The sequence below is a fragment of the Mustela nigripes genome, chromosome 18 (genome assembly GCF_022355385.1).
Source record: "Mustela nigripes isolate SB6536 chromosome 18, MUSNIG.SB6536, whole genome shotgun sequence".
Taxonomy (NCBI): domain Eukaryota; kingdom Metazoa; phylum Chordata; class Mammalia; order Carnivora; family Mustelidae; genus Mustela; species Mustela nigripes.
In genome coordinates this window covers 1,489,354-1,507,481 of record NC_081574.1, presented here as the reverse complement: position 1 = coordinate 1,507,481, position 18,128 = coordinate 1,489,354, and the positions used below count along the sequence as shown (strand labels likewise).

General features: G+C 60.2%; 1 protein-coding gene across 1 annotated transcript in view; it reads right to left on the bottom strand.

Annotated features, from left to right (window-relative positions):
- The window catches only part of MYOM2 (myomesin 2), a 126,795-nt gene that overhangs the window by 61,872 nt on the left and 46,795 nt on the right, over positions 1–18,128 (bottom strand). The window contains exons 2-6 of the mRNA XM_059384461.1: positions 8,905–9,023; positions 7,561–7,719; positions 5,586–5,724; positions 5,278–5,435; positions 4,185–4,277 (exon numbers count right to left, since the gene is read on the bottom strand). Of these exons, the coding sequence (XP_059240444.1) occupies positions 4,185–4,277; positions 5,278–5,435; positions 5,586–5,724; positions 7,561–7,719; positions 8,905–9,011 (656 nt within the window). The 5' untranslated portion in view covers positions 9,012–9,023. The remainder of the gene's footprint in view (positions 1–4,184; positions 4,278–5,277; positions 5,436–5,585; positions 5,725–7,560; positions 7,720–8,904; positions 9,024–18,128) is intronic.

Here is an 18,128-nt window from a genome sequence, read left to right as displayed (position 1 = left end):
CGCCAGTGCACGCCCAGGGGCGGACGGGCCGGGCACCCAGACTGTGAGGAGCCTGGGCCCGTCTCAGAATTTTGTCCACAGATAATCCGGGGACCCACATGTCTTCCCACACCCCAGCAGGACTGCGTTCCCTCTCTCCTCCCCCAGGCCGCACGCAGCCAGCCTCCGGAGCCTGCTGCGGGCCGTCCCTCCGGCTGGGAGAAATTGCAAGCACGCGGTTAAGAGGCAGAGGGTTTCGTGTTCTGTTTGGACGGCTTCCCAGAACAGACAGGGGTCCCGATCTTCACACATGTCCGTGGGGCCCTCGTACATCTCCGAGTCTCGAGGTGTCCCCAGACCAGCTTCACGGAACAGCGTCATGCCTGCTGATCTCCCTCCAGGAGGGCACTCGGACAAGTGCCCACATCACCTCTGACCCGTGCTGGGGACTCGGGCCCAGCATCCTTCCCTGGGAGCCACGTCCACCCTGGATTCACAATCTAACTCGAATGAGAGTCTGAGGACGGACATCTACACCCAAGTGCCAGGAGGTCGGCCTGAAGCCGTGCTGCGAGCCACCGGGAGGAGGCAGGGTGCTGGAAACAAAACCCGCCCGAGGTCGCTCCACGCGCTTTCATAAAACACGAGCGCGGCATTAAAATTCTGCGAAGAAACAGAACTCGCGTTATGAGTCCCCGGGGGAGTCCTACGAGCACATAAACCCGTGTCGGTTACAGTCTAATCCGACCAGCACAGGAGGGTGGAAGCACTTGGAGAACTCAGCGGCCAGAGGGTATTCATAGGAGCAGACGTCACCCAGGCTGCCCTCTCGGGCCGGCGGCACATTCCGCCGCGCTCGGAACGGCCACGGATCAAATGACGGCGACTCAGCGCTTCGGCATGACCAGCCGAGTCACGTGAAGACGGCGGGAGACGGGCTCCCCTCGGCCCGGCAGCTGCCGACGGGGTCCCCGGGCAGACCAGTGCTGCACACGTCCGTCTCCACAAGCTCCGAGTGCGTCTGCGGGGGGCCTGGCTGCTGAGCCTCAGGCCACCGTGTCCCGGGCCTCAGTTTACAAACTTCCAGCCGACAGACTCACGGGTCTGTCCGTGCGCCAGGTCCAAAGCTGCTAACATCCCCAGGATAAGAGTCAACGTCTCATACTGGAGAACGGGAAATTGTTTTCCCTTGTAAATGCAGTTAGTAACTCAGAAGCAAGCTGGGTGAAACCTCGGGCTGACCAGGGACCCCCAACCGGCCACAGGGCACCCCAGTTAGAAAAGAGACAGCCCTGGACACAAGCTCACTCCACAACGAAGGCGATTTCTCCTTCCACACAGCGTGGCTTTCGGGCTACTACACAGCTAACACATTCTAGAAATCCGAGCAGAGAAAGCGATTCTCTGAGAAATGCAGAAGGGGCCGGGTGTTCCCACCAGGGCACGGAGCCCCCCGACCCTCTGCGCAAGCGTGTGTGCAGACCCGAGCCTGCCTCACCCCAGCGGCGCCCCTTCTCAGCAACACCCCGTCTGACCATCCACCTCCGGCTGGTCTCCCTCCAGCACCTGCGCAGAACCGTGTCGTCCCAGCCAGGCCCGCCCGCCACCGACAGCCCAGCCCTGTGCTCAGAGCCAGAGCTCGGACCCTCCGCATCCCCCAACCCCGAGGGAAAGTCAGCGTCCTTGCTGTGTCTGACGGCGTCGTCTGACCCACACAGCTGCAGCTCACCTCTGACCTCCCGGCCTGTGACGGCCGCCCACCGCTCCAGCCCCAGGAGCTGGGACCCACGCTTTCCGCAGCCAGAGCTGCCCCCTGGGGCCGGAGACCTCGCGGCTCACTGCCCTGATCTGTCCCATTCTGCATCTCCTACAGCCTTGCTCTGAAGACATCCTCTCAGTGAGGGCCGGCCCGACCGCCACCCTGCTTCACCCCACATGCCAGCCCACCCCCACACCGACAGGGCCCCACTCCCCACGCACAGCACTGTGGCCTCCTGATTTACTATATAATTCACCTTTCTATTTTTCTTACGGTTCACCTCCTTTTGCCAGATTGTAAGACCTCAAAGAAGAGGACCTTGGTTTTAGTGTTGTATCCCAAGCATCTGGACCAGTGCCTGGCACCCAGTAGGTTCCCAACAAATGGCACCAGAAGGCCCAGACCCCCAGCTTTATGAAACAGTCAGATTTACCTGAAAAACCAGGATAATGACTTGTCACAAATTTTCATCTCAATCACAACTTTCTAACACAAGTTCTGCGTAATCCGCAGGCGGAGAGCTGGTTCTGGTGATGGGGAACCCGCCAGGCCTCCTCCAGAGGCTTATCCAGCCCACGTGCGTTGCGGCGGCGGGTGTGGTCCTGGGAGCGCCAGGCGGGCAGGACCTGGAGGGGACCCACGTCGGAAGTTGGGAAAGGAGGGGGGGACCCGGGCAGGAGACTGAGGAGGCCCCAGCGAGCACGAGGCAGAAGCGCAAAGAACGGAGGTGACACGGACTTCCCGTGGGGTGGGAAGGGGGAGTTGGCGGACTCCGTCCTGGACCAGCGTGGGTCAGACCCCACCGATCCTCAGCCCTGGGCGCGTCCTCACGTACAGGAAGCCTGCGGGGTCCGCTCAGGGTCCCCCTGCCCGCAGCGTGTCTGGACAGGGGCCTCCCACCCCCCCAAGATGAATCCCACCGCCCCAAGCAGGACCCCAAGCCCTGAGGTCTCCCCTCCGTGACTTCCCTGTGTGCCCCCACCTGCTCCGGGGGTGCACACCCCCTCCCCTCTGGCGTGCGCGCCTGGGCCCCCCGCGGTGGTCACGCGCATGGAGCACATCGGAGTAAGCAGTGTATAAAACGGGTCAACAGAACCAGTGTCTAAAAACTCTGTCCTCGGTGTAAGAAGGCATCGGGGGGAAGGTTCCGTGACAGACGCTCTGTTGTGCTAACTCGTGACTTCTCCGGGTCACCTTGGGGGCTGTTTCGGTGGGACCATTTTCTAACAATTCTTTTATTGTGGGTTATCTTACCTCTAAGTAAACCCAGCCTAATGACGATGTAGTCGCTCTGCAAGTTAGTAATAATAAAATCAATGCAGTTCCATACCCCGATGCCTCACCGACGTTTTGTACGTATATTGGTCTCCCTCGTCGCTTCCTAGAAAGGCCTCGACTTGACTTAACCACACACACACGCTCACACTCACCACGGGTTTATATGACACACAGGAACATACACGGTCCTATCTGGTTTTCACGATCGTTCCATTGTTTATCATCTGTGTCTTGATAATGATTTCAGATAAAAATACCACAATTCAGGAAGAGTTCATGACCCATCCAAAGTCACAAGGTACACAATAGATCAGGGATCCAAACCCAGGGGTCTGGCCGTGGTCCCTAATCACAGCACAGGAAGGAGCCCCCGTACCTGTGGGAGCACCAGCCGAGCGCGGGAAAACGTCGCGAGGGCCTGGGAGAGAAGGGGCTGCACCATGTTGTGGTCTGATGACAGGCAAACCGTGTGTGCACAGAAGCAGAGGAAGAGGCAGAATCTCACTTTTGAAAAAAAAAAATCTAGTGTGCGTGTGTGTGTGCACGTGCTGTGTAAGGAAAACGAAGTGTTGTCTTTACGGGACGACACTGATGCTGTGCGAAACTGGGAAGACTTTTGTTCTCTTTTCCTCATCTGTGCGCTCCACTTCTTCCAGTCCATGAGAAAAAAGGTAGAAGTTCTATTTCTTTTTCTCTTTTTTTTTTTTAGCTTACGCAGTCTATTTATTAAGCCTCTCCTAGGGACAAGATACCGTAGAAAGTACGCAGGGTTATAAAACATACATTCCTTTGGTTGGGGACTGGTCCCCAGCCTGGCCCGCGCTGCGCCCCTGCGGGGCAGGTGTGGGGAAGCCGTCCGCGCCCACGGTCACCTGCGCACCTGACGGCCACATCTGTCCTTAAACCACCTGTGTATTCTCTTTGCTCCCAGAGCGGGAGCCTGGACAGAGCTGCGGGTTTGCCTCCCGGGAACCCGACGGCAAGGACAGCTTCTGGAAGCTTCCGGAAGCTTCTCCCACAGATGAACACAGAAACACCACCAACGTCCCACGGCACAGAGTGGACGTGGTGCTCCCTGAGCGACTGTTTCTATGACGGGTGCCCTGGGTCTGGACGGTGGCTGTGTGAGGCAGTGCCCCGGGGAGCCCGCCGTGCCCCGACGCCTTACCTGTTGATCTCCAGTGTGTGCACGCCGTACTTGCTCTCGATCCTGTACTTGCCCGGCTCTCCCGCTTGGCAGATCAAACTACCGTTTTTGTACCTGCACGAGGGAAACACGCCTGTCACCGCAAAGACAGACTGGCATCCACCTTTTGTCCCAGCTTTCCTTGGGGCCCCGGGGAAGTTATCGCCCTGCCCTGGGAGCCCCCCCACCTTCCCAGGACCTCGGGCCCGTGCACTGCGGCGCAACCAGGGGGCTGACCCAGGGCCCGTGTCTGTCCGTCCGCCCAGGAGAGAGCGGCTGCTGCAGGACCCGGCCTGTCGGGCACACGCTCAGCCTGTGACGGAGAGCGCCGCGGTGTCCTCGGACTGCGTGAGGAACGCGGGATAAACCACTCCCGAGAAAAGAATGTCACCCGCGCTAGCGGGGTCCCAGGCCAGCCTCTCGGCAGAGTCACGCAGGATCCCCACGGCACAAAGCCGGCCTCCGCGCCCCACCCAGGAGGGCAGGACCTCGTCCCCCTGAACCCGAGACCCGATGGGTCTCTGCCTCCCCAGCCAGCCTGGCCAACAGCCACAGGACCCAGCGCTGATTCTCAGAGTGCACCAAGCACCCGGTTAGGTTATGAGGAAATGTGTGTGGCCTTTGCGGCAGGCTACGACCTCGGAGAAGATCATTATCGCTTCCAGCAAGCGGGAAACAGACACACGTACACGACAGATGCAGAAAACAGGGTCTGCGGGGCCTGGAGACGCGACCCCTGACGTCACCAGAGGCCCTCGGCCGCGGCCCCACATGCCGCCCCGCTGCGTTCAGGTCATCTGCAGGGACTTCCTCTTGAACAACAATCCTCGGAAAACTCAGCTGAGTCAAAATAACAGGGCTGGTCCGGCGCTGACAGTGGACGTTCGGGAGTGTTTATAAACGTTTAAATGTACGTCCCGTGGAGCGTCCCACGCGGTGGGCAGTGGGACGGGGTGTGTGCCATGTGCTCCCCCCAGGGGACCCCTTCTGCACGTTGGCCCCCAGCATTCCCGGCTCCTTAAGAGGAAGTGCGGGACGGCCCCCCTGGGCCCCGGGGCAGGAACCCCGCACTCACCACTGCACCACGGGCGTGGGGAACCCTTGTACGGTGAAGCAGAGCTTCACAGACATCCTCTCCCAGACCGTGTGGGACCTCAGGCGCACCAGGATCTCGGGGGCCCGGCGCATCCGCTCCAAGTACGAGTGACTGTGGCCCTCCAGCTTGTCCTCCACCTGCCCCGGGAAGCGAGGACAGGTCAGTGCGCTGCGGGAAGGGGGTGCGGACCAGGCCAGCAAGGCTGCCGGCTCACGGGCCATCCGCACGTCGCGTGGCCAGCCCACGCCCAGACCCGCGCCTCTCACGGAGCCCCGGGGCCCCCCTACCATCTCCTGGATGGCGTATTTGTCCAGCTTCTCCTGAGCCTGGGCGCGGGCCAGGTGCACGTCCTCCTCCATCTCCGCCAGCTCCCGGAGGAAACGCTCCCGCTTGGCCTCCCCATAAGCAGCCACCAGAGACTGGTACCTGCCGGACGAAGAGGGGACATGAGCGTCATGACACGCAGAGAGGGTGAGAGCCCTTCGGAGGTCTGGAGGCCACAAACGCTCACCACCAACTTTCCCCAAGTGGGGCACACAGAGAGGAGGGGGGAGATGCTATTTCTGCTCCGTTTTATGTCTTTCTTTCAAGACTACGGCCCAGCTAGTGAGCGAATACCACCCCCGAAGCTGCTGTAAGAAGGGCAGGTGTACGGGGTGTGTGCATGTGCCATGTGCTCCCCAATAAAACAGTTATGGGGAAGACGGGCCAGCTCTCCCTCACCGCGGGGTGCAGCCGGCACTGTCCCGAGGCCAGCGCCCTCTCAGAAGGGTCGCTGTGAGCAGACGCGCCGGGACGCAGCGACACAGGGGAGTCTGAAGCCCCTAAAACGGACTTGTTCATGCCTCTGGGCCCGTCTTCCACTAGGACAGATGGAAAGGCACCAAAGGGGTATTTCCAACCCTCCGTACCCTCCGGAGGGCCATGCCGGGAGCTCAGAGCACGCCGAGGACGCCTTGGCTTTGCCCTCACATGAGGACACAACAGTGATTCAAACCGATGCAACCACGGGTCCATCTTTCAAGGTCAGGTTTGTCCCACACCTTAAACTAGCATCTGCCCCAGGGAGCTGGGGGACCAAGGAGCCGGAGAGACCCAGGCCACAATCCACACACATGCTGGGGGTCAACAGACAGCTCCGGGAGAGGAGCCCCGCCGGTCTCAGAAGGACCTCCCACCGCGGGGGCGGTCCCCAGAGCCTTTATCACCACAACCACGTGCATCACAGTATCCCACGGCCCAGCCCCTCCCGTCAGTACGAGTCGACCTCCCCCCATTCACTCCAATTCACTGGAAATCGGGGAATAGAAAGTTTCTGTGACGTGTTCAAGGTCACCACCAGGAAACATTAGTAAGATTATAAGGGTCGGGGCTTCTCACTCCCCACAACCACACCCTAAATGAAGACAGAACCATTTTTTAAATAGTCCAGTAACAGAAAATCCAGATTTTGGTCACGTGTACATGTTGAAGTGATTCTCTCACAAAAGAAATCATCGTTTTACCATAAAATGTATACGGCAACGTTCCCACAAGGCCTCGAAAGGACCGTTCGAAGCTTGCACAAGAGAGCCCGATCTCTTTGGCGGCCCGTGGCTGGGACACGGGTCCCTTCTTGCCAGGGCGGCGTTCAGAACAGGACATGTCTGCCGAATTCTCATTTTTCCCTTCAGGTTTTAAGGGAAATAAGGTTCGTATAGAGAAAATGTTCTAGAAAAGTCCAGGGAGGCGAGGGGGAACACCAGAGCCGGTCTAACACAAACCATCATGGGCTGCTTCACTGTTTGCTTCTTGTAAGGTCTCCACCTGCTTCTCTGTGATCGGGGAATAATCTGGCCGCGTTCACGGCTAAAGACTCATCAGTGGAAACTCGACATGAACCTCAACCTGTCAGGTCTCGGCGCTTTCACAGGAGAAGCCTGCTCCTTGCGCAAAGCTGGTGGGCACGGTGTGGGACAGGGCAGGGCACGGACACAGCACGGCCCCACGTCGTGGCCCCATGGGCAGGTTCCGCTGTGCAGAACACTCCAGAAAGTGCCCCACACGGTTATCCCGTAGGACTCACTGAGACAGACTGGGGAGAAGAAAGCAGCCACCGGACAGCAGCAACTGCCTTCTGGAGAAGCAGGGGTGACCCTCCAGGCTCCTGGCTAATGGCCTGTCGCGGTTCCCGTGGTGGCCGCACACCCTCGCGGAGCCCCCACCCACGGAGACGCGAGGCCGCCGAGCTAGCCGGCGCGGGAGCGGAGGACAAGGCGTTACCTCCGCTTCTTCTCGTGTTCCTCCTCTTCCAGCGCGTCCGTGCTCAGTCTCTTGGCGCAGATGCTGCAGGTGGTCCCTCCGGACGCCGTCTGGCCGGCCGCTCTTTGGGAGGACGACCTCTGAGAGAGATACCTCTGGGACGACCGAGTGGACGTGCGCCTGGAGGGCCATGGAACAAACTAGCAGGCGTGTTGGAGGCATGTGCAGTCATCGGCAAAACCGCACGCCTCTCTCCTGCATGCAAGTCAGCCTCGAACCGTGCCGGCACAGGGACAGGCATGAGCACATGCACACACGTGTGCCTTCCTGAGCACACCAGCACGTGTGCACACACAGGTGCACACTCACACACACAGACACATACATCCCTGCGCAGACGCTGCCCCATCTGTGCACTCATGCACAGACACTCGCACACACGTGCACAGTCACACACACGCACACACACAGAGACCTACGTCCCTGCATTGGCACATCAGCACACAGGCGTCCTCAGACGGATGTGCTCACACACACACTCCTCTCTCGCGCCATTTTCCACACACGCGCGCGAGTGCCTGCCCCGCGCTGTGGCCTAAGGTCGTGATCGTACACGTGTCCGGGGATCCAACGCTCCCAGAGGCCGCTGGGAGGCTGCGGGTGTTCAGCTCGTTGTGACGGGGACGGCAGCTGACCCGAGGCCACGGGCGGGTCTAAATATAACCTCAGCCTGGTGACACGCTCAAGCTCCAGAGACCGCGGCCCGGCACGCCCGGCACTGCCTTCGGTTGGCAGCACGGCCGGCTCATGGGCCCCTGAGACCACGGGCATCTGTGGTCCCAGGCAGGTGTGGCGCATCCCCGAGGACCCCAGGCTTCAGACACGGGCACAAGACCTGCGGCTTCTCACCAGCCCCCGAGGCAGGAAAACACTCACCTTTCTGCTACATCTACTATTATGGGAGCGAAACTACTGACATCAGCCTCTCTGCGACCTCCCTTTGCCCCACGAGCCACTGGTCCTCCTGGCTGCCCTTCTGCGCCGGTGACTGTTAGATCATGCGAGCCGCATGAGGAGGAGCCGGCAAGGAGCGCTTACTCAAAAGTCTCTGCCATCATAACCTAAATGAGGGGCTCAGAGCCAGTCTCCCTGGATCCACGGGATCCACCAGGGTCCCAGCAGCACTCCACACGGAGTTTGCTGGGCACCAGGATAGCCGAATTTCCCACCGGTGCTAGGAATGTGCCATCCCTGACCCTCCCCAAACCAGTTCATGGCCAGGGTGCAGGGGACCAGGTAAAGCCCCGTTAATGCCAGACCCCACGAACAAAGATCTACCAGTCCGAATGCTGGATTTCAACTTACTTTTTCGCAGCATATTCATCCAGAAGGTACCTTGTCTGAACATTGCGGTATGACTGGTCAAAGTGCTTGTGTCGCTTTTGGTAGAAAGGCACGGCGACCAGCGACATCTTGGTGTGCACCTGCAAGCAAAGCGTGAGTCAGACGGTGCCGAGCTCCCTCGCACATGCTGTCCTGCTGCTGGACTTTCTGCACCAGCATCCCCAGCTGTTCCAAGGGGGACAGTCAGCTTCCACTAACGACGCTCATTCAGGGGATGGGGGACGGGAGAAACACTGTCCAAGCAAACATAGTCTCTGGCTTCCAGTCTGGATCCCTAGTAAGTTCCCCCGGGACCGGATATCATGATGGGTTTGTGTCTCTGAAAATCCAAAACGGGGACTATGTTTCTTTGCAGTGTGAGCTCCACAAATACATTTGGAAAACCCGCTGGGTCCAGGCAGCGTGAAAAGCCACGTGAGTGATAAGGACAAAAATAAAATGCGGACTAGGGACGTAAACAGATACTTAGAATACAAGATAAGAGCAGAGGGAGACCCGAGCTGCTCCAGGAAGTGCAGACGGAGCACAGCTGGCAGGGAAGGGGCCGCCAGGTGAGGCCCCCGAGGAGGTGACCCTCGAGGAGAAGCTTGGCCATGGGCAGGCTGACCGGTGGAGACGGGGCAGGGGCAGGCATCCCCACAAGCAAAGGGAAGAGGCCAGAAAACACGGGATCTCGAGATGCTAGAAGAGATGCCAGAAGAGATCCGTCCGGAAGGGCTGCCGCCGCACACGGGGGCTTTCTGTGTCTTCCCCGCGAGCCGGGGGCTTCACGGCTGGAAAGGGGATTCATCTCCAGGACACTGTGCAGAACAACCGCATCTCACTGGTGACGTGTGGACGTGGACGGCAGGGGTGGGCAGGGAGCAGGGCAGGGACCAGCAAGAAAGCCGGGGCAGGTGGGCAAGCCAGCACATTTTGGTTAAATTCTTGGAAAACTAGGAGTGACTGAGATCCACAGGGCGCCGCGTCTGTGAATGGAGGAGTGCAGGCACGGGACACCCGGCTCTTTGCCACCCGTGCGCACCCCAACTACGCCGGGTGCCAGCTCCTGGCTGACTCGAGTCTCTCTAAAACGCCACATCGACGGCATCCCTCATTCCCGGTGATCACCAAGTCCCGAAAGAGAGGACTGAAGGAAACCCAAATCGAGCTCCTCTTGTCCTTGGTGTTTAGATTAGAATAATCTGCCCCAGTTTACAGAAGCGACTCCAAGGCAAGGCCCCATGGCCCAGCGCCAGGGACAACAGAGGTGCAGACCACGGGGGACAGAGTCCGTGAGAAAACCAAGCAAACACAGAACGCCCTCCGAGCAGACTCCCGGTGGCCCATTTCCTGCAGACTGTGATTTCCTAGAAGCACCGGGTCACAGAACTTGGAAAGATCCCGGAGGGATTATCCAAACCCGTTGTACGTGGGGCCGGGGCAGGACCCCAGAGAGGAGAAAGGATTTCCCTGGAAACGCGTAGAAAGGGCTGACCCCCCCAGACCTCTGTTTCTGGGCCTTTCACACTTCGCCACACTAAAACTAATTTTTCCTCCTAAAAATCAACTCGCCAGGCACCCCCCACAGGCTCTCGGGGTGGCCTGGTCGTGTGCCGCCTCGACACCCGCTCGCGTTTACTGACTTCGCTTCAGACCTGTTCGCACGTCTGGCCAAGGGTCCGCCGATGGCCCAGGTGAGAAGACGGGGTGGGCGACCTCGACAGGTTTAAACCGGGGGAGATAGCGCCCCGGAAGAGGGCCGGGCACACTCAGGGGGCCTGTGTTTTTGCTCTGAGTGTGAAAGGCCAGCTGTCCTCACAGCCCAGGGACCCTTTAACCGCCCCTCAGCGCCCGGTCGACGCCCCAGCCGACCGGCCCCCACTAGATCGCTGACCCGGCCCATGGCCGACGCGCCTGCGGGCCTGCGGGGCCTCAGCACCGCCCTGGGGAGGCGCGAGCACGCGGAACAGCCCAGGGCACGGGGCTCCTGCCCTCCTGGCTCTGCCCGCTCCCCTGCTACAGCTCCTCCGCCACCACCCAAGGCAGTGGGGGCCGCGGCCATCTCAGAACATGCCCCGCCCTCATTCCCACCTGACGAAGCTGAGGGCCACCAGCATCGGGAGCTTTCGGGGACTCCGCCGACGGGGTCATCCCCGTTCCTACCCGTCTCCCGCTCCACGGACACGCAGGGCCCCTGCCGGGGGCACCGGGCCCGAATCACGGAGCACTGCCTGCCAAGGACGGGACGCCTCAGAGCCCCTCCTCCGCGGACGGCTGCAAGCTCACATCTTCTACTCAGGGGACTCCTGGCCCAGTGTGTCATCGCCAGCCCCCACCCCTGCCTGGGCTGGCTTCCCCCCCACGCGCGTGGGCAAGCCGGACAGAGCAGCAGGCCCGCCGCGCAGCCGAGCCCACATGCAGGCCACTCGGGGAACCGCGGGTCTCAGAGCCTCTCCCTGTTGCACCTGAGCTCCCCGGGCCAGAGCGAGGAGCTCTCTTGGAAACCGGCTCCTGTGGACTCAGCAGATGCCAGCCGGTCACAGCCTGGGCACAGGCCCTCGTCTGAAACCAGAGGCCGCTGCACAGCTCGACGTGTGCGAGCTCACGCTGTCCTGCCGGCCTTCCCCGCGAGGCCACCGAGCTCTGGGGGGTGGAAACCATCCGCCCAGGTCTCCGGCCCGTGGGACCCGGGGCCAGTGTCCCGCCTCCACCCTCCTGACTCTGCACCCAGCCCGCCGGCTCACAGAAGGCCTCGCACACATGTCAGAACGACGACACCAGCGGGAAACACGAGCCCGCCCTCCGGCCCGGGGGCCATGCGCCTGGGACCTGCTCACACCCATCTCTCAGGACAGCAAGGATTTAATTCACAGACACACTTCAGCGACCATGCGTGACTGCCACTTCATAAAGGACACCTAAAAGCTCGCAGTCAGTGAACACACCAGATGAAGGCTTCTCGAGAGGAGGGCGCACGATTGGCCCAGGCCCCCGAGGAACTGAACCCTCAGGACCCCAGACGGGCCCCGCCCACGCTCGTCTGCCCCGGGGTCTCCTTCCCCGAAGCTTTTCCCGAATGCTCAGCACCAAACGAGATGACCACCGAGCACAAAATCCCTCTAAATCCTCCACGAGGAGTCCAACAAGCTGGGACACTGATTCCCGGCAGCTCGACTTCTGCCGTGTTTCTCCGAACAAGCTTTCGGGGCCGCGGCAGGCGCTGCGGAGGCTCCCTGCAGACACAGAGCTCTCCGGCCCCCAAGGACCCTGAGTCCTTCTGTCCTGACGCTCCAGCAGGATCAAATTCAATCGAGCAACAAGATCATGTCTGGCTTCCTGGACAGGAGAACCTTCCAGCAACCCACACAGCTGCCGTCACCACCAGTCAGGGTTTACCCCCAGATTCTCTCGTTTCGGTAAGGGACCCGCGTCCCTCTGTCAACGCTGGCTCCACGTACACTCGGCCGCGAGCGGAGGCCGGACCTCGTTTATTTAAAAACCCACTTAGTGGGGTGCCTGAGTGGCTCAGAGGGTTGGGCCTCTGCCCTCGGCTCAGGCCATGATCTCAGGGTCCTGGGATCAAGCCCTGCGTCGGGCTCTCTGCTTACTGGGGAGCCTGCTTACCACCCCCTCTCTGCCTGCCTCTCTGCCTACTTGTGGTCTCTCTCAATCAAGTAAATAAATAAAATCTTAAAAAAAAAAACCCACTTAGTGACCTTGGCCCCCTCACTCTTTGATGCCTGGGTCACTCGAGCCTGGGAAGCAAGGGCTGAGCCCGGGAGGTGGGAAAGGGGAGCCCTCCCAGGGGAGACACCCCGCTGGCCTGAGCCCGGCTGCCTCCCGGCCCCTGCCCCACCGCCCTCTGGCAGGCACAGCTCCAAGGCCCGGAGAACGGCGCCAGGCGCCAGCGGGGGCACGGAGCCCAGCGACTCTGCAGGATTATAGCTCCTCGGAGAGCCCAGACGAGAAGACAGCCGTGAGAAGCTGTCGCTCCCAGCTGAAAGCCTGTAGAGCCAGGGAGCAGCCTGGTCACCCGGCGACCCGTGTCCCCCAGATACCCGTGTCCAGGGCGTGCAAATGACCTACTGACCCTTCTTCTCTTCAGAAAATGACCAGTTTTATTTCACACCTTTTCACACCTGCACTGTCCCCACGGGCGCCTTCCTGGCTCAGACTCTCGGGAACGCGGAGACCTTGGCGCATGGGTTGAGGGTCCCCTGGGAGCCACCACAGACCAGGGGCTGATGGGCCGGGGCTCTGCGGCGACCGCCTGTGGTGGCGGTGAAGGTCGTGACCACGGGAAACAAAGCAAGTCCTGAAATCCGGTCCAAGAAACAGACTCAGGCTGAGTCGTTTGCTGCCTTCTGTGTTTCGGGGAACGTGCCGGCTCACACCAGCTTCCCCCGAAACAGGTCCACCGAGGAAACCGGACGGCCCCAGCCTCGGCACACGGCATTAGTCCTTCCTGCAAAGCCCCGAATCAGAAAAGGAAAGGAGAAAAGAAACTTACCCGGAGAGAGAGGAAAAAGACCAAGCGGAGAGCAGCCTTGCCTCACCCAGCGCACCCACGACGCGGCTCCGGCTGAAGAAGGCACAGCTATTTCTCCCTCCAAATGCCCAGCCCTCTCTCCCATTTATGGCCTGGGAAGATGCTATATATAGCCACAGGGACGGCCTCGCCCCAAATCCATGACCTACATCATCAGTCATCAGCCTGATCTTAGGAGGGAAAAATCGACAAGCTGGAAAAAATGAAAGTCGGCAAGTGCCAAGTGTCCGTCCTGACCCACGGAGGGCACCTCTCTCCTCCCAGGACAGGCGCGTAAGGCCGACGTTCTGCCATGCCTGACGCTCCTCCGACTCTGTTTAACGCTCCCACACACATTCTTAGCCTTCTTTTCAGCCCTGGCGAGCTGAGGGTCCCCAGGCCCTTTGCTGGTGCTTCCGGATGAGCCCGAGAGCTGCCCGAGTTCTGGGGTGCCGTTTGCTGAGTACTGGCCGGCAGACCCGACTCTCGGGGGTTGTGTGTTTGGGAGGTTTCTTGGTGTTGCTTTTACTCCAGAAACTCTCAAGCTGTCACTGGTCTCACCCTGAAGTTGACTTAGCAGGAAGGTCTTTCCCAAAAGAGGAATCGTGCCCGGCTGCCAAATTCCGTCTTATTTATAGTTAATAGCACAGATGTGCTTCCCGGGCATGTAACCACCGGAGGACTGTGGGGTGTCCATCGTTGTGCACAAGTGTCCCACACAAGCTGGCGTGGCCGTGGTCTGGACCCAGGCACGTGGCGCCAAGAGGAGGGGCCGTGTGGGGTGGACCGGACCTCAGAAGCCAGAGGACTCCGTTCGAACCACAGCTCGGCGTGAAGAGGGTATGCCCACCGGCCAGCTGGCCTACCTCGCCGTCCGGCCCACCTGTAACACCAGCTCAGTTTGTCGCGATAATCGGAGGAAATGCCCTGCCCCAGGTCCCACGCGCCAAAAACTCTCCAGGTTCACACGTGTGGTGGATCAGGAACACAGCCCAGGACCCGCCCAGCAGACGGGGTCAGCGAATGCATCCGCAAAACGCGACAAAGCCAGAGCAGAGGTCGTTGACCGGACTCACCGAGTGTCCCCCGCATACTGAACCGAGGCTATCTACTTTCACCCTGTGTCTGCTCCCCTTCAGTCCCCCAGTGGCCCAGCATTTCACTGAATGCCCGTGTGGTGCGGGGCATCGAATAAACAGGCCGCTGCGTGGTACTTCTGCTGACCAGCAACCCCTCCAGGAGGAAGCCCGTGCTGCCCTCCCTGGGGAGGTCCCGGGGGAGCAAGCAGCCCAGGCCGCTGCTCCCCGCCCACGGCGGTGGTCCCTCCGGGCACAAACGGATGATGACAGGCCCCACCTCTTGTCAAATGGCTTCTCTGTCACCTGCGTCCCAGGACACCAGCCTCTCCCGACCAAACAGTCTCGCTTCAGGGAGAGACCAGAGACGTACGAGTGCCTCACACCCCGCGACAGTCAATTTCCGAACGCTCCAGCCCCTCCCCCAAGCAGGGTGTGACCTCCCCGGACGCCACCTCTCGAAGAGGAAGAGGCTGCCGGGCCCAGCCGCGCAGGACGCAGAGCTGGGACAGAGCTAGGCCCTGGCCGGAGAGAGCGTCACTGCCTCCAGGTCTAAGACCCTCCCGCACCGCCCGTGCAGGCTCGGCTACCTCGGTGCGTCCAGGACTGTCCTCTGCAGATGAAGCCATAGGCAGTGCATGTGTGTGTGAGTGTGTGTGTGTGTGTGTGTGTGTGCATGGAACCCGCCAGCCACTAGGAAACCACCAGCACGCTTAGAGACACAGGATGCGGCCTCGTCCACGAGACGTCACGGACCCCACTTATCCCGGCACCACGGCTCCCGGACCCCCCCCAGACTGTTCTCGCCGGTGTGGACAGCATTCGCTTCTCCCGGAAGAATTTGGTCCCGGCGTTCAGGTTGCGGTGTGGTGGGGCTGCCCGACCCCAGCCTGTGGGGGGACACACGACCACCCCCCACCTAGACACCCCCCCGACCTGGCCTGTGGACAGGACCGGGGACCCCGGCCCCACCTTGTTCAGCCCACTCCCCAGGAGCCGCCGCCACACAGGCCATGTCCACCTCGTCACGTCCACGAGGGTCTCAGCACCTTCCCTCCTGCCTGGGAGCCCGGGGGGCCTGAGGCTGCCCACCCAAAGCCAGCCCGCCCCCGGCCACCTCACGCCTCCCACCTGCAGTAGGAAAACTCCCGCAGAGATTATCTAAAGAGCCGCACGGCCGCCTGGGCCTCAGTCCCATTTTAATCTGCTTAAAATACCCAACATCTGCCCGACATACCTTAAACCAGGAGGTGCGCTACCAAAAGCAGTCCGGTTTTTAAAATGCGCAAAGGACCCAAACAGACACTTCTCCAGGGAAGACACACCGATGGCCTGCAGCCACGGGCGATGGCGCTCGAGGCGGCTCTTCACCGGGGAAACGCCAATCCGCGGCCCAGGCGAGGCCTTCCGCTGCCAGAAGGGCTCAGACCAACGCACAGCAGAAACCCAGAGAACAGCGAGCGTCGGCGGGCGCGAGCGCTTCGGAGGCCGTGCGGGGCCGCGGGGAACGCAAGCCGGGGCAGCCGCTCCAGAAAACAGTGCGGAGGCTCCTCAAAAAATTAAAAAGTACATTCCTGTGTGACCCGGCCAAGCCCAGTTCTGGCTCTTCATCCGAAAGAACGGGGCGGATCTGAAGGAGACGCCGGCACCCGACATTCACCGCGTCACGACTCGCTACAGCCGAGGCCCGGACGTGACCTCCGTGTCCCTCAGCGCACGAGCCGATGGAACATGCGGTGTACACAGGTGGTGCTCGGCCCGAGCAGAAGGCTGCCTACCGCACGCTGCGGCGTGACCCGACCGTGCCGCGACGTCCGGGGAACGAGGACCGCGCGGCGGGACACGCGGCGGGAGGCACATGAAGGGGTCCAGCTCACAGAGGCAGACGGACCGCAGGCCGCCGGGGGCTGAGCAGGGAATCGGGGAGTTACTGCCCCGTGGAAACCGGGAGTCCGTCAGGCAGTAGGGGCACGGTCTGGGAAGCTCTTGCCCCGCGGCTGCACATGGTGAAAACGCACCGTTCGCTTAGAATGTTAAGACAGTAGATTGTTACGTGGGTGGGGGGTGTTTTGTCTCAATTTACTTTCAGTCGATTACATCGAGAGCATCCGTAGTGTCCGCGGCAGAGGTCGGGGACTCGTCGGTCACCTGGACACCCGTGCTCGTCACGTCACGTGCCGCCACCCCGTTTCCCCGCCCCCCATGCCCTCCCCTCCAGCAGCACTGTTCCCTGTGACTGAGAGCCCCTCATGGTTTGTCCCCTCTCTGATTTCATCTTGTTTCACTTTTCCCTCCCTCCCCCGGGATCCTCTGTTTTGGTTCTTAAATTCTACAGATGAGTGAGATCCTATGTCGGCTGTCAGTCTCCGACGGACTTATGTGGCTTAGATGATGTTAGCTGTATTCTTACAGCACAGAAAAGCCCTGCTCCCTACAGATGGTGGGACCAACCCTGCCTTGGCATCTCCGGCCACCAGCCCAGGGACGGGTCTCCAGGTGTTCGAACATGCGTGACCCTGGCAACACCCGCCTCGTGCTCAGCAAACACCGTCGTGGCATCACGACGGCCTCTTGCGTCCTAAAGATGTGAGCCTGCACCTTCCCTGCTCAGAACCGTGAAGGGGTAGTTTAAACCTCGAGAAACCCCCGTGGGCGAGGTGAATGGGTCGCAGTCCTTCCGTGGGAACCTTCTGAGAAGTCCATCATGAGAGTCTGACCTTGTTCAGAGAAAGGAAATACCCTGTTTTCATCCCCAAGACATTCAACCAATGCTTCGCTGGGGTCCCACTCAGCCCACTGACCCACGAAACAGATGACTATCCAGCGAAAAAACCCTCCCTTGTATTTCGCTCCGAGTCCATCCAACACGGGTCCACGAGCCACGGCTTGGAGATGAGGGTTCATCGACCTACTCACGTTACTGCGCTTATGCTTCCTCCCACGTCTGGCGTTTTCAGGAGAAGTTAGGAAAAGAAATGCTAGATTTCCTTAAATTCCTTTTCTGTTTTTGACATGAGCCTGCCCTTATTTTAGACTCTGGTGCCCCCCGCGAGGCCGGTGTTGGTACGACGTACTCAACTTCCATCGCCGAGGGCGGGCTTCCAGGTTCACCACACGCCCCGGCTTCTCCCTGCCGCCTTCGCCCCAGACCTGCACTCAGGAAAGGACGCCTGAAGCACCCACGAAACGAAGAGGCCAGAGATGTGAGAAACTCACTGAGCCGACACAGGAGTTCATGGCGCCCAGAGCCAGCGGAGAAATCCAGAGTTTACAAAGCTGTGTTTGGCAATTCCCTGCTTCAACTTTATAGAGAGAGATTTTTAAATTTATTCTTCACATACGTACATTAGTGTTTATGGAGCATCTACTCCATCGCAAGACATCTGCTTGCGTTAATGCTCTCGTGGACTCTACACCGTGGGTCATGCAGGATACGAGATGAGTGACGTTGACTTCCACTGGTGTGCGAGGGACTGGCTCTGTTACTCTCCTACCCAAGACACAGCGGCTTTTCTGGTAGGACAAGACTCTTACACAGAACAACAAAAAGTTCAGAGAAAAGGTAAATAAGAAAAGAGAGAGAAGATAAATGACAGACA